At 49.9% G+C, this 16,043-nt stretch overlaps 1 protein-coding gene across 1 annotated transcript in view; it reads left to right on the top strand.

Annotated features, from left to right (window-relative positions):
* The window catches only part of bmp7b (bone morphogenetic protein 7b), a 257,005-nt gene that overhangs the window by 207,179 nt on the left and 33,783 nt on the right, over window positions 1-16,043 (top strand). Inside the window, exon 3 of the mRNA XM_072514510.1 lies at window positions 5,493-5,641. Coding sequence (XP_072370611.1) covers window positions 5,493-5,641 — 149 coding nt within the window. The remainder of the gene's footprint in view (window positions 1-5,492; window positions 5,642-16,043) is intronic.

Here is a 16,043-nt window from a genome sequence, read left to right as displayed (position 1 = left end):
TCTCCTATCATTATTGCTTTTCTATTCTCCCCCTGTTGTTGAAAACTCACCACTATTCTTAGAAGTCCCCCTATACCAAAAAGGGCTGACATTCTAAATGGTGAACAGGGATTCTCACTCCCTGACTCCGATGCAGGCTTCAGTGGGTGCTATTCAGGTCAAACTATGTTTTCAAGTTATCCCCCGGTGTAACCCATACCTTCACCGAAGATTTCATCTACTTACCACTTAGTAGCATCGATCCTGGGTCCCGCATTGTTAAGTAAGTAAAGTAGACTTTGGAATAACCACTATTTTAGGTTAAATTAAGTTATTTTATTATTATATTTTTTCTTTTAAAAGCTGCAATTACTGTCTTTACAGAAAGGAAAAAGATCTTGCTTCTGGATCCTTCTGGTTGGTTGAAGGGACCTTCAAGCCCAACTTGACAATCAATCTTCTTTTTAAAATCTGGTCTTCTTTAGATGTATTCGCTGGTTAGCTCGGTTGCTATGTCCTTTGTTTCCCATGTACCGAGCTGTGAGAGCTGACTCTGCTGTCTATCTCTGAGCTGACTCTGAGCTGACTCTGCCTACTCTTTAAATTTTAGTCTTCCTTAGATGTATTAGCTGTTTTAGCTCGGCTGCTTTGCCCTGTCCCTTTCCCATGGCCGTGCTGACTGTAATCTAACTCTGAGCTGCTTGTTCCTTCTCTGCTTCTCCGCCTCTCTGCCTCTGAGTTCTGGTAGTTCCTACTCTCGTCTCTAGGTTTATATTCTCTTTCTAACAGTTATTAAGTTTTTATGACTTTATTGTAAAGTAACTCTTGATTTTCTTTGATTGTAAAAAGTACCTTTGATCTAAACTTTCTAATCCAACTAAGTATTCATTTTGACATGACTTCATCTCATAGGTCTGATTACATTGTGTCCTTTGTGATATTCAAAGTTCCTTTGTGATATTCAAAAATGCTTTGGTTTCAAGGGGTGTTACTTTTCATTCCTGTCATTTCTATAGTTTTATTTTCCAATTGTGTCCTCAGCTCATAATTTTGACTTTGATTTTGGCTTTAAATTATGTTTCTCGTAGACTGATAGTCTCCAGTTCTCTTTAATTTACCTGGTATTAGCAAAATTTCACACCTAGAGTTGTCACCAAATTCAACTGAACCGCATCCTTTCGTTTCCAGCTGCTTACTAAGATAGTTACTTTCAATGACGGTGTGAGCCATTGTTTTTGCCTTCAAGCAAAAGTCCTGTTTGTCTTGTTTGCTAAGCCTGCTTGACCAAGGATATCTGCATTTTACAATCCTGCTCTTTGCAGCTGCTGTTAACCCTTTGTGGGATCTTTCCCTGTATCCTCTCATGTGTCTCTCAGACCAGATGTTGCCAGACTTCCATGTTTCAAATGACACATCGTTCCATATTATCAATTACACCCCTTCCCTTCTGAGCCCCAGAGCCAGACTCAGTGCGAGAGACCTGGCCTCTAGGGCCTTCCCCCGTTAGGCCATCCCCCCCAACAGCATCCAAAACGGTATACTTGATTTGAAGGGGAACGGCCATGAGGGATCCCTGCACTGTCTGCCCGTTCGTTTTCTTTCCCCTGACTGTAACCCAGCTACTCTTGTCCTGTACCTTGGGTGTGGCTACCTCCCTGTAACTCTTCTCTATTACCCTCTCGGCCTCCCGGATGATCCGAAGTTCATCCAGCTCCAGCTCCAGTTCCCTAACACGGTTCCCTCTCTGAGGAGCTGGAGTTGGGTGCACTTCCCGCAGGTATAGTCAGCGGGGGCACTGGTGGTATCCCTCACCACCCACATCCTACAGGAGGAGCATGTAACTGCCTGAGCCTCCATCCCCTTTTACCTTACAGAATATAGCTGCCCTGTGGACCAACTGGAACTCCGCCCTCTGACTCTGTTCCCAGTCAGCTGCATTCTATGTAAACTCCCGGCTCCCTTCACGCTCTTTTGGGAAATGTAGGAAATGAAATGAAAGGAGCACCTTACTCCCTCCTCACCTAACTCCCTCCTCTCAGTCCCTAAACTCTCACTATTGCACTCAAATGCACCCAAATTCAGCACACCCTCAGTCACCAAACTCTTACTATAGCACTCAAATGCACCCAAATTCAGCACTCAATCAGTCACCAAACTCTCACTCTCGCACTCAAATGCACCCAAATTCAGCACTCAGTGCAAACAAAGTCTGCACTGTAGCTGGCTCACCTTTATACTGTGAATCTAGCCTCTGAAAACTGGCCTAATCCAATTAACTAATTAGCAAGCACCAGCTGCAAGTAACTACAAGTAATGAAATGAAATGAAAATCGCTTATTGTCACAAGTAGGCTTCAAATGAAGTTACTGTGAAAAGCCCCTAGTCGCCACATTCCGGCGCCTGTTCGGGGAGGCTGTTACGGGACTCGAACCATGCTGCTGGCCTGCCTTGGTCTGCTTGCAAAGCCAGCGATTTAGCCCTGTGCTAAGTAGAACCTTTGTTTAAAGCTGATTGAAAATCCACCTTCTTCTAAACCAAACAGTAACTTTTAAGCTAATTATCTAAATAAAAGAAAGACTAGACGTTAGATAAAAATGAACCCTTAATATCCCTCAGTCACCAAACTCTCACTATAGCACTCAAATGCACCCAAATTCAGCACTCAGTGCAAACCGAGTACCACTTTAAACTGGATGAGGCTTAACCTCGCACACGACAAGGACGTGCTTCACCCACATCCTGGCCTGCACCTCCACACCCAGCTCCTCCTCCCACTTATGCTTAATATTCTCCAACGGAGCATCCTCTCTTTCCATCAATTCCTTGTAAATATCTGACACCTTCCCTCTCCTATTTCGTTCTCCAAAAACAGCTTGTCTTGCAACACCAGAGATGGCAGCCCCAGGAAGGGCGGCACCTCTCTCCTCACAAAACCCTATACCTAAAATCATTCCACTTGGACAACTCATACTGTCATGTGAGGGTACCTTTAAGACATGGATGTTTAAGCAATGTACCTTTAAGAAAACAGTGATATCAGAGAGTGGGTGGGGCTGAGGTCAGGTCAGCTATTTTAAGGTTCCAGCTTAGTTTTGCAGTTTTGAAAAGAGTTGGTGTGTCTGTGTGTTTCCAGAGAGCTGCAGTTAGTTTGAAAAGAGCTGGGTGTGTGTCTGTGTTTTGCAGTGAGCTGGATCTCTGCCATGTAAGACTATCTCTGGATCATTTGGGTGATTTAAACTTATAATAGTGAAGCCTTTAACCTGATGTGATTTTGTTCAAAGGTGTTAAGTCTCTTGGAAGTTTGAAGGAATATTTTAAGGAATTATTTACTGTTGCAATGTTTTCTGAGTTATCTTTGAAGTAAGGGGTGTAAAGAGATCCAATGTTTATTTAAGATGTTAAGTTGAGTTCATGGAATAAACAGTGTTTTGTGTTTAAAAACCCATGTGTCCATAATTGAAATACCACACCTAGGGAACAAGCCGTGTGCCAGGAAAAGCAACAAATCCATTAAAGGGAGAGGTAGGTTGAACACCATGATACATTTTGGGGTTCTGAAAACGCCTCGCCCATAACAATACATTTTCTCCAACTCCTCCAGCCCTGCGAATTTGCCCCATATAAACAAGCCCCTGAAAAACTCAATTCCCACCTGCCGTCAACCCCGAAAACACGCGGCCAGCCTTGCCAGCACAAACCTATGGTTGTTGCAGATCGGCACCCACAACAACATAACCTCCAACCCAAAATGTTGCCTTCACTGCCTCCACACCTTTCTGCCTGCCACCGTGCCGGCTTGCCCTTCCACACCACCATCCTACGCCCCCCTTGCACAGTTCTCCTTTCACATTGCTCCCCTTTGTTTTTGCACCCTATCTACCCCCGAAAAATCTTCAGACCGCTGTAGTGGCGAGTCCAAAAGTTCTGCAGCACAATGCTGTCCATAAAGACCAGCTCGGCATGGAGCTGGAGGGCACGTACTGGGGTGCCACAGCAGTGAGGCATTCAGCGAGAGTAACAGGAGCAGCACAGCACTATGGTACTTGGGTTGTGTTGCACTCACATCGAAGTCTTGAACGAACTGAGGTGTGCGCTTTTTCAAATGCGTTTGATGCCAATGTGATTTCTTGCGAGCATGCGCAAATTTGGAATGCCTGACAAGATTTCAGCGAAGACTGTTTTAATTAGCATTCATGAGATGCAAATAAATGCAAATAGAGTTTACGCCACCAGGCAGCAGGAGAACTGACCCGGGAGAATTGCAAACTGTTTTTTTACATCAGCAGGTTTCCGACTTTTTGGCTCCCACTGGATTCTCCACTCTTGCCTGCCACCAAACCAACCATGGGCAGAATGGGAGAATTCTGCCCTTAAGTAAAAGCAAAATACTGCAGATGCTAGAGATCTGAAATAAAAAGAGAAAGTGCTGGAAAATTTCAGCAGATCTAGTGGCATCTTCAAAGGGTCATTTTGGACTCAAAAAGTCAACTTTGGCCTGAATACCACGTTCAGGGCACACCCTTAGTTGGCGCAGACAGGAACGGATGTGAAACCAGCTACCCCCCCCCCCCCCCCACCACCACCCCTAGATTACATCGACTGGCCAATGAACGACCAACCAGTGTGAAACGTGCTCTGTCAAAGGCTGAGTGCTGCTGGGGTGGGTGGGAGAAGGGTGGGCACTGAGAAAAGGGAGCTTGTGGGCTGGTGACTCCAATGTACTCCCTCAAGGAACAATCAGGGCGGAGCTGTCTGAGGGAGCAGCTAAACTTTAGAAAAATAAATAGCAGCGGAAAAACTATGCCATGAGAGTCTCGGGGTCACGATCATACACAGACCTTAGTCCTGAGACACATTTGTTAATTTTATTTGGGCCCTGACTTTCACCCCGCCCTGGATTGAGGTTGCAGCTTATATGTAAAGGTCGCCTGGCCAATCAGCCCGTCTGCCAATCATTTCTGCAAACAAGCAATGTAAAGTCCCAGTCAATTTCTGTTTAACTGATTCAAATTGGTTTCTTGATTGTTGGTGGGCACACTTCACTGACTTGTGCTTGCACCTGCAGACCAGAATATTGCATAAGGGCGTGGTGACTTGAGTACACGCGGCTGCCACCTTCTTGTGCGATTCTACGCAATTTCAGGTCGAACACGCACCCAATCGAACAACATAAAATTCCGGCCTCTGTTTTTTTCGCCACAGATGCTGTCAGGCCTATTGAATTTTCCCAGCAGTTTCTGTCTCCCTCAGGAACTTGTATGTTTCAATAAAATCTTATTCTTCCAAACTCCAATGGGCATAAACCATCCTGCTCAACCTTTCCTCATGGGATAACCTCTTCATCCCAGGAATCAGTCCAGTGAACCTTCTCTGAATTTCTTCCAATACAAGCTCCTTAAGCATGGAGCCCAAAACTCTACACAGTGTTCTAGGCTGCGGTCTCATCAATGCCCTGTACCTTTTTTATCACAAACTACCAGGAATTTGCGTAATATCCTTTTATTTTCTTTCAGTGAGTCCGACTTGTTTCCCCTGGATACTAGGACTATCTGGGCTGCAGAAGAAGGGTGGCTGGTATTCGATATTACAGCCACGAGTAATCATTGGGTGGTGAATCCAAACAATAACCTGGGCCTCCAGTTATTTGTGCAGACAACAACCGGTAAGATTCAGAATTTGGCACTGTTGACTATCCTACGTTTGCTGTATGGAAATATTTTGAACAGAAAGCTCCATTTGTGGCTGAACCTTTGTCTGCATCTGTAATCCAGTATCTGTGTCGTTGTACTTGTGCCCGAACCGATATCTACACCTGCATCCATACAGGCAGTGGAGGTAATTTTAATCCAGTATGCTCAGTGAAAGATGGACGGGAATGGGCCATCGGATCATTTTGCTTTCCCAGCAGATGATCCAGCCTCTGAACTGTTGCTTGTGGAATTGCTTAGCTCTGTCTCTTACTTTCTCCTTAAGCTGTTTAGCATGCAAGTGTTGTAGCTTCACCAAGGTGTCACCCCGTTTTTAGGTATGCCTGGTGTTTCATTGAACCAGGGTTGATCCCCTGGCTTGATGGTAATGGTAGGCTGGGGGATATGCCGGGCTATGAGCTTACAGATTGTGGTTGAGGACAATTCTGCTGATCTATGGACCTCAGGGAGTAGCAGGGAACATCTTGGTGGCAAGTGCGTGGCCTCAGGGATCGGTGTGCCTTTGGCTGAGACCCCCCATTGCAGCATTATTTCATTTAAACCCATGCCTAGCTGCAACTTACAGGCTCCTGGCTGTTCACACTGCTGACTGCCCACCGTATCCTGCATATGCTCAGAGGACCTCTGGTCAGATGGGAACCCACCCAACCCGTCCCTCTGTAAACCGTCAGACCCCAGCAGTATCATCAACAGGATGGGCGTGGCCACGCTCAATCGCCGGTCCACCACGTGTTGGCACACCTCAGTGCACTCCTCAGAAGCGCTGCCCCACAGCAGAGGAAGCAGGGGATTAGCAGAGCTCACCCCAAAGGACACATGCACCATGGCTGTTGGAACCTTCCCTGGCACACAGTCCGTCTCGGAATAAAAGCCTCACCAGTGACATTATCAGCTCGCCCACCCCTGAAGATCACAAACTGTCTCCAAGATCTGCCTGTCCACCATGCCCTGATCACATGTATCCTGCCCCCAGGCAGGAAACCTGACCAGCTCTCTGTCACAACCTGTGTGTTAAACCCAGGCAACACTGAATACTTCAGCTAAGATATCAGCAAACATACACAAAACCCTCGCTCACCTTCATCTGTAGGACCTGCACATACACAAGTCTCTTAGCATGGAGATGACTGGCAGCACAAGTTGACAATCTCCATCACACAACCAGTTGCCACCCTGCTAGCATGACAACACATAGGCCACCCAGTGAAGAGCCCCACAGTAGACCCCACTGGGAGAAATAGGACAGGGGCCACAGAGACTATCGCTAACACAGGTCACGGCAGCCACCGGTAACCCTGTTGGCAGGGACAGGTGGTGGGGATAGAGGCTATGGAGAGGTAGTGGGGTAGTGATATTGCCACTGGACTAGTTATCCAGACACTCAGGGTAATGCTCTGGGGTCCTGGGTTTGAATCCCACCAATGGCAGATGGTGAAATTTGAATTCAATAAAAATCTGAAATTAAAAGTCTAATGATGACCAGGAAACCATTGCTGACTGTTGTAAAAACGTTGGCTCACTAATGTCCTTTAGGGAAGGAAATCTGTCGTTCTCACCCAGTCTGGCCTCCAGACCCATACAGCGATGTGGTTGACTTTTAACTGCTCCCCACGGAAATGGCCAAGCAAGCCACTCAGTTCCAGGGCAATTAGGGATGGGCAACAAATGTTGGGCCAGCCAGCGATGCCCAAGCCCCAAGAACAAATTTTGAAAAGAGGCTCCCCGCATCACAGACTCTCAATGATGGGGCAGGTTTGCAGGGTGGACAACATCATCTCAAAGGAGGCAGGGGGGTTCACAGGTTGAGGGTGGAACTGTCGTCAACTCAGGGTGACCATGTAAGCTGGTGGTATTGGATGATCAAGGAAATCCTTGATATTGCTAACATTCTCGTTCTCTCCCCCCTCCACCCGCAGATGCATGGATATTAGACTACAGCCAGCTATTCTCGCTATCTACCTGGCCTCTGCTGCTATTGCAGATGCACGAATGCTGGAGGAGCAGGGCCAGTCCAGAAAGGACCCTGCACAAGTGGAGCCCATTCCAGAGGAGCAGGAGCCAGCCGGTGAGGCTCAAGTGCCGGATGCCCAACAGTCCGAGGAGGAGGTACAAAGAGGTGCCACATCAGGCCACGAGTGTACTCCCACCAACTCCCGCTCACCAGGGAGACTGTACATCACCTGTGCCAGATGGTGGCACACCTGGCATCACAGAGGTTTGGAGAGGATACACGGTCCCGGTGGCCATCAAGGTGATGGTCGCCCTGAACGTTCATGCCTCTGGCTCGAGTGGAGGCCTGAGTGGGATATTGCAAATGTCCACACAGGTTCATCAGCACTGTAATGGACATCCAACTACATCACCTTCAACGTGGACCAGGTCCTCCAGGAAGCCTGAGCAGCAGGATGTGCTGCCATTGTTGGCATTCCCCAGGTCCAGGGAGTGATCAATAGTACATACATCACACTCTGAGCACCGGTTCAGCGAGGGGTGCTTTCGTCAATAGAAGGTGCTCGAATCCATGGATATGCATTTGGTGTGCGGCCACCAGCTGCACATCATGCCCATCCTTGCCTGATACCCAGGCAGCGTGCACGATGCATACATCCTGGCACAGTCATCGATTCCCGGCACCTTCGAGCAGCTCCCACAGGTGAGGGGTTGGTTATTGGGCGACAAGGGTTACCCGTTGAGGTCATGGCCAATGACTCCTGTGTGGAGGCTTCAGACCAAGGCGGAGAACCATTCTAACGACACTGATACAGCAACCAGGAGCATCATCAAATGGTGCATTGGCTTGCTCAAGATGTGCTTCCGATGCCAGAGCTGCTCTGGTGGGGCTATCCAATATGCCCGCAGGAGGGTCTCTAACATGTCCTGGCCTGCTGAGCCCTGCACAACATCAATTAGCAGCGGGGCGAAATGATCAAGGAGGAGGAAGAATGGCAGGCCTCATCTGTCGAGCAGGATGAGAATGGAATCCAGGATGATCTGGGCGTGGAGCCAGAGCCGGCACGGCGGGTCGCCCAATGTGTGATCCAGGATTGCCACACATGGGACAACCTCATCGCTTCCTGATTTACCAACTTTTGGCCTGGCCATGAGCAGCACTGCCACCTTGTCCCATCTCTGTCCCCCCCACCCCCTCCCACCCAATTCATCCCCCCTAACGCACAGAATTCCCCCTTCCCTATAACAACTCACCTCTTTCCTGTACCTCAGTCCTTCACTCCACCCTCCCTGTCCCTCAGTCCTTCACTCCACCTTCCCTGTCCCTCAGTCCTTCACTCCACCTTCCCTGTTCCTCAGTCCTTCACTCCACCCTCCCTGTCCCTCAGTCCTTCACTCCACCTTCCCTGTCCCTCAGTCCTTCATTCCACCTTCCCTGTTCCTCAGTCCTTCACTCCACCCTCCCTGTCCCTCAGTCCTTCACTCCACCCTCCCTGTCCCTCAGTCCTTCACTCCACCCTCCCTGTCCCTCAGTCCTTCACTCCACCTTCCCTGTCCCTCAGTCCTTCACTCCACCCTCCCTGTTCCTCAGTCCTTCACTCCACCCTCTCTGTCCCTCAGTCCTTCACTCCACCCTCCCTGTCCCTCAGTTCTTCACTCCACCTTCTCTGTTCCTCAGTCCTTCACTCCACCCTCCCTGTCCCTCAGTCCTTCACTCCACCCTCCCTGTCCCTCAGTCCTTCACTCCACCCTCCCTGTCCCTCAGTCCTTCACTCCACCCTCCCTGTCCCTCAGTCCTTCACTACACCCTCCCTGTCCCTCAGTCCTTCCCTCCACCTTCCCTGTCCCTCAGTCCTTCACTCCACCCTCCCTGTCCCTCAGTCCTTCACTACACCCTCCCTGTCCCTCAGTCCTTCACTCCACCTTCCCTGTCCCTCAGTCCTTCACTCCACCCTCCCTGTCCCTCAGTCCTTCACTACACCCTCCCTGTCCCTCAGTCCTTCACTCCACCCTCCCTGTCCCTCAGTCCTTCACTCCACCCTCCCTGTCCCTCAGTCCTTCACTCCACCCTCCCTGTCCCTCAGTCCTTCACTCCACCCTCCCTGTCCCTCAGTCCTTCACTCCACCCTCCCTGTCCCTCAGTCCTTCACTCCACCCTCCCTGTCCCTCAGTCCTTCACTCCACCCTCCCTGTCCCTCAGTCCTTCACTCCACCTTCCCTGTTCCTCAGCCCTTCACTCCACCTTCCCTGTTCCTCAGTCCTTCACTCCACCTTCCCTGTTCCTCAGTCCTTCACTCCACCCTCCCTGTCCCTCAGTCACTCACTCCATCTTCTCTCTTCCTCAGTCCCTCATTCCACCCTCTCTGTCCCTTATTCCTTCACTCTAACTTCCCGGTTCTCAGTCCTACCACCCCTTCCCTGTCGCCCAGTCCTTCCACCCCTTCCCGTCCCTCAGTCCTTCACTCCACCCTCCCTGTTCCTCAGTCCTTCTACCCCTTCCCTGTCCCTCCACCCCTTCCCAGTCTCAGTCCTTTATTCCACCTTCCCTGTACATCAGTCCTTCGCACCACCTTTCCTGTCCCTCAGTCCTCCACTCTACCATTCCTCTCCCTCAGTCATTCACTTCACCTTCCCCCTAGCATTCAACTCCTTTCCACTACCAGAGTTCTCACTCCACCCTCCGAGGGTCAAAGCAACATCACCATAAGGTGATGTCTGCGTTGTCAGTATCAGTGGGTCTTGTCCACGGGATGGAGGATGATGACGACTCGCTGTGAGATGAGCTCTGCTGCTCCTCATCGTTTGACAAAGTCTGACTCTTGCCTGTCGGATCACATTCCACTGTCAGCCGGGTGATCCCTTCACGTGTGCAGACCAATACATCTCACGGGCTCACATACCTTTGGGTGGCGGGGAGGTTGCGGGAGATGGTGAACGGTTAGGGTTCATTCACTAGGGATGCTGTTATGCAAGGCGGGCTCACATCTCTGGCCTGTGCCCTGCCACATCTCGCTGAGGGTGATACCATGTGAGATGTTCATTTGTCATGTGCCCCTGCTCGGTCCATCATTCAGCCACCACACCTCGCCCCACCTGCCACATCCTCTACACCCAGGCCCAGTCCATCCCAAACATGGATCAAACAGAGCTTAAAGGCAGGTCGGTCTGCTGGTGCAAAAGTGTTTAATAGTGAGTATATACATTGTTGTGCCCGAACTCCAAACTATAGTCTATGTGCTACACCCATGTCAATTCAAGTGTTATCTAACTTCCTTATCATGCGTGCTGTGCCACTCGTTCTAGGCGTAGCCCCAGCAATCAGAAGTTGAGGCAGGCTGCTGTGTATCTCACCCTTTGACCTGTGATGCCCTTGGCTGCCGTCCTGTGGAGGGCCTGGGCCTGAATGGGCCCAGCAGACTTTCGGGTGTCACAGGTGACGACTTGTCAGCTGTTCTGCCCACTGCCTATGAGATGCGCCAGAGTCAGGTGGGGGGGATTCGGAATGGTTGAGGTGTTCCAACAACTCCCCTGTGGGAGGCACCGGCATGAGAGCTATCACTTCCTCCTTCCTCGAGGTGTTTGATTGTTCCCAGGCTACTACATGGGATGGAGTTGAGACCGGAGTGAACTCCAGAGGCTCCACCATCACCTGTTCCTGCCAGTCCTGGAAGGCCACCCTCGGCTTAGTCATGGTATCGATGTCCTCAGCCATGGAGCACAGAGACCAGGACATGTCCCTCAGCCTTGGTCATGTCACACTAAGCCTGTGACAAGTTCCTCTGTGGCTGGCTACGGTCAGTCAGCACCCAGCCAATGTGACCCCACAGCCCACGCCCTGGCCACCCCCCACCAGTCCCCCAGCCCTAGCAGAAGCCCCCCCCCCGGTCACGGCAAGGGCCTCGGCCGAGTGTGGCGGCGCTGGACACGAACTGCAGACGGTACGCCTGGTTCCCGCACGCTTGGGACCACATGTGACCCACACCGTCAGGAACCCAGTCAATCAGGGATGGAGCATCGCGGGTGTGTTAGCTGATGATGCTCCAATGGCGTTGAAACGTAGCGCCCATCAAGATGATACCGGTTTGGAGGGGGTGGAGCATTATGGACCAGCGTCAAACCGTCGGCGGCCCCGATTCCGGCGCGGAATCCATTCTCCGCCCGATCGCGGATCACGATTTCGGCGTCGGGCTACGGAGAACAGCCCTAAGTGGTGATCCCAATGGAGAATCCGTGGACTTTTATGACAGAAACATCGGCGCCGCAACTGGACCGATTCCGTTACCGTTGAGTGCCGCGTGGAACACACTCGATTCCACTGAAAAATAGTGTGGGATACGCTGCGACCGTGATCGACACGCGGGAGGCTGACAAGTTGCAGCCACACATACACATTACACTCCCCACACTTACATATCCAAGCCAAAAATATGGTGCTGGTTGTGTTGGAGAGAGCCCAATCATATTTCCCGATATTGGCGTGGTTTAACGGAGAAACCCGCCCCTTAACTTTGTGTAAACAAGCACGGTGAAATTGACTTTTATTTTGATACTTTAAAAGGTTGAGATTTCAGTATGGACCATTTTGGGAGTAGTGACCATAATTCCATAAGTTATATAGATACCTACATAAAAGATAGGAGCAGGAGGAGGCCTTTTGGCCCTTCGAGCCTGCTCCACCATTCATCATGATCATGGTTGATCATCCAATTCAACAGCCTAATCCTGCTTTCTCCCCATAGCCTTTGATCCCATTCGCCCCAAGTGCTATATCCAGCTGCCTCTTGAATATGTTAAAAGTTTTAGCATCAACTACTTCCTGTGGTAATGAATTCCACAGGCTCACCACTCTTTGTGTGAAGAAATGTCTCCTTATGTCTGTCCGAAATGGTTTACCCTGAATCCTCAGACTGTGACCTCTGGTTTTGGACACACCCATCATTGGTAACATCTTCCCTGCATCTATCCTGTCTAGTCCTGTTAGAATTTTATAAGTCTCTATGAGATCCCCCCTCATTCTTCTGAACTCGAGCAAGAACAATCCCAACCTAGTCAATCTTTCCTCATATGACAGTCCCACCATCCCTGGAATCAGCCTGGTAAACCTTCGCTGCACTTCCTCGACATCCTTCCTCAGAGAAGGAGACCAAAACTGCACACAATACTCCAAGTGTATCCTTATCAAGGCCCTGTACAATTGCAGCACATCCCTACTTCTAAACTCAAAACCTCTCGCAATGAAGGCCAACATACCATTAACCTTCTTTACCACCTGCTGCACCTGCATGCTTACCTTCAGTGAATGGTGCACAAGGACACCCAGGTCCCGCTGCACACTCCCCTCTCCCAATTTACAACCATTCAGGTAGTAATCTGCCTTCCTGTTTTTGCTTCCGAAATGAATAACCTCACACTTATCCAAATTATACTGCATCTGCCATTGATTTGCCCACTCGCCCAACCTGTCCATATCCTGCTGTAGGATCCCTGCATCCTCGTCACAATTCACCCTCCCACCTAATTTGGTATCATCTGCAAACTTTGAGATGGTATCATCTGCAAACTTTGAGCTGTTACATTTTGTTCTCTCATCCAAATCATTAATATATAGTGTGAATAGCTGGGGTCCCAGCACCAATCCCTGTTGTACCCCACTAGTTACTGCCTGCCAATTTGAAAAGGACCCATTAATCCCTATCTTTGTTTCCTCTCTGCCAACCAGTTTTCTATCCACCTCAATACATTTCCCCCATTCCCATGCACTTTAATTTTGCACAATAATCTCTTACGCGGGACTTTGTCAAATGGCTTCTGAAAGTCCAAACATACCACATCGACTGGCTCTCCCTTGTCACCTGTACTGGTTACATCTTCAAAGAATTCCAACAGATTTGTCAAGCATGATTTTCCCTTCATAATCCATGCTGATTCTGGCTGATCCTGCCACTGCTTTCTAAATGTTCCGTGATAAACGCCTTGCTAATGGATTCAAGCATTTTCCCCACTATCGATGTTAGGCTTGCTGGTCTATAATTCCCAGCTTTCTCTCTATCTCCCTTTTTGAATATCAAAGTGACGTGAGCTACCCTCCAATCTGCAGGGACAATTCCTGGGCGGGATTCTCCCAGCCCCGTGCCGGGCCAGAGAATCCCCGCAATCACGCCATGCCGCCCCGACGCTGGCAGCGATTCTCCGCAGAGCGGAGAATCGGCACCATTGGCACCGGTGCGTTTGGCGCGGCGCCGGTCGCGGGCCACTCTACACGGCCGGGCCGCCGATTCTCTGGCCCGGATGGGCCGAGCGGCCGCTCTAAAAAGGCAGAGTCCCGCCGGTGCTGTCCACACCTGGTCGCAGCCGGCGGGAACTCTGCACGCAGGGTCGGGGGCGGCCCAATTGGGGGGGGGGGGAGGGGGTGAGGGGGGCTCCGACCCCAGGGGGGGCCTCCGATGGGGCCTGGCTCATGATCTGGGCCCACCGATTGGCGGGCTGGCCTTTCGCTCCCGGGGCCTATTTTCTTACGCGCCGGCCCCTGAACCCCTGCGCCATGTTGCGTCGGGGCCGGCATGTTGAGGGAGGCAATCGCGCATGCGCGGGTTGGCACGGCGCACAGTTCGCGCCAGGATGGGAGGCTGGTGCGGCATGAACCGCTCCAGCGCCGTGCTGGCCCCCTGTAGGGGCCAGAATCGGTACTCCCAACGGCCCGTTCACACCGTCGTAAAACGCGACGGCGTTTCCAACGGCGTGGACACTCTGCCGCCGAATGGGAGAATCCTGTCCCCCAGAGTCTATAGAATCCCGGATGATGACCACCAATGCGTCCACTATTTCCAGAGCCACCTCTTAAGCACTCTGGGATGCAGATTCTCAGGCCCTGGGGATTTATCCGCCTTCAATCCCATCAATTTTCCCAGCACCATTTCTCTACTAATGCTGATCTCCCTCAGTTCTTCCCTCGCACTAAACCTTTCATTCTCCAACATTTCTGGGATCTGATTTGTGTCCTCATTTGCGAAGACAGAACCAAAGTATGTATTCAATTGCTCAGCCATTTCTTTGTCCCTTATTATGCATTCCCCTGTTTCTGTCTGTAGGGGGCCTCCATTTCTCTTTACCATCTCTTTCTCTTCACATATCTATAGAAACTCTTAGTGTCAGTCTTTACGTTCCCTGCAAGCTTCCTTTCGTACTGTACTTTACACTTCTTAATCAATCCCCTCGTCCTTCTTTGCTCAATTCTAAACTGCTCCCAATCCTCAGACCTATTATTTTTCTTGGCCAATCTGTATGCTTCTACCTTGTATCAGATATTATTTCTAATTTCCTTTGTAAGCCATGGATTGGCCCTGTTACTCCCTTTGCTTTTGTGCCAGACAGGAATGAACAGTTGCTGTAGTTCCCCCAAGCGATCCTTGAATTTTTGCCATTGTCTATCCACTATTATCCCTTTAACTAACTCTCCCCAATCTATCAAGGCCAACTCACGCCTCATATCCTCATAGTTCCCTTTATTAAGATTCAGCACCCTAGTCTCCGAATCAACTACTTCACTCTCCATCTTATTAAAAAATTCTAGCATTCCCATCCCTGTTCATCCTGCAGCCATGTCTCCGTAATCCCAGTTATATCATACCCATTTATATCTATCTGCGTGATTAGTTCATCTACTTTATTGCAAATGCTCCGTGCATTCAGGCACAGAGCCTTTAAGTTTGTCTTTTTCACAATGTTTGTCTTGCTCCGAATATTTTTCTCTACTGCCCTGTTTGAATTTTGCCCTTGGTTTCTCCACCTATCACTTTTCTTATTCACTTTTCTATCTTTTGCTTTTGTCCTTGCTCCCTCTTTCTCTGACACCTTGCAGAGGTTCCCATCCTCCTGGCATAAACCCTTCTCAACTGCTCTAGCAAATAGCCCCCTTAAGACATCAGTTCCAGTCCTGTCCAGGTGTAACCCGTCCAGTTTGTACAGGTCCCACCTCCCCCAGAACCGGTCCCAATGCCCCAGGAATCTGAAGCCCTCCCCCTGACACCATCTCTTCAGCCACGCATTCATCCTATATATCCTTTCATTTCTACTCTGACTAGCACGTGGCACCGCTAGTAATCCTGAGATCACTACCTTTGAGGTCCGATTTCTTAACTTTCTTTTAGGTTACTTTTGGACAGGGATGAGGATTGTGGTGATGTGCATCAATGTAAATACATGTAGGCTAGCTAGACACTAGAGGGAGCACCGGAGACATCACTCACACACACTCAACCAATAGATCAGTTAGATAGGACATGACCAACGGACATTCACGATACACACAGAGGTGACACGACCACAAGAGGGCATTACACCAACCCATATATAAAGGACACCACACTCATGATCTGCCTCTTTCCAGTGGAGACAGTCAGTGAGTAG

This window comes from Scyliorhinus torazame, chromosome 8 (genome assembly GCF_047496885.1).
Source record: "Scyliorhinus torazame isolate Kashiwa2021f chromosome 8, sScyTor2.1, whole genome shotgun sequence".
Taxonomy (NCBI): domain Eukaryota; kingdom Metazoa; phylum Chordata; class Chondrichthyes; order Carcharhiniformes; family Scyliorhinidae; genus Scyliorhinus; species Scyliorhinus torazame.
The sequence above is the reverse complement of the archived record's forward strand: the minus strand, read 5'-3'. Positions and strand labels throughout refer to the sequence as shown.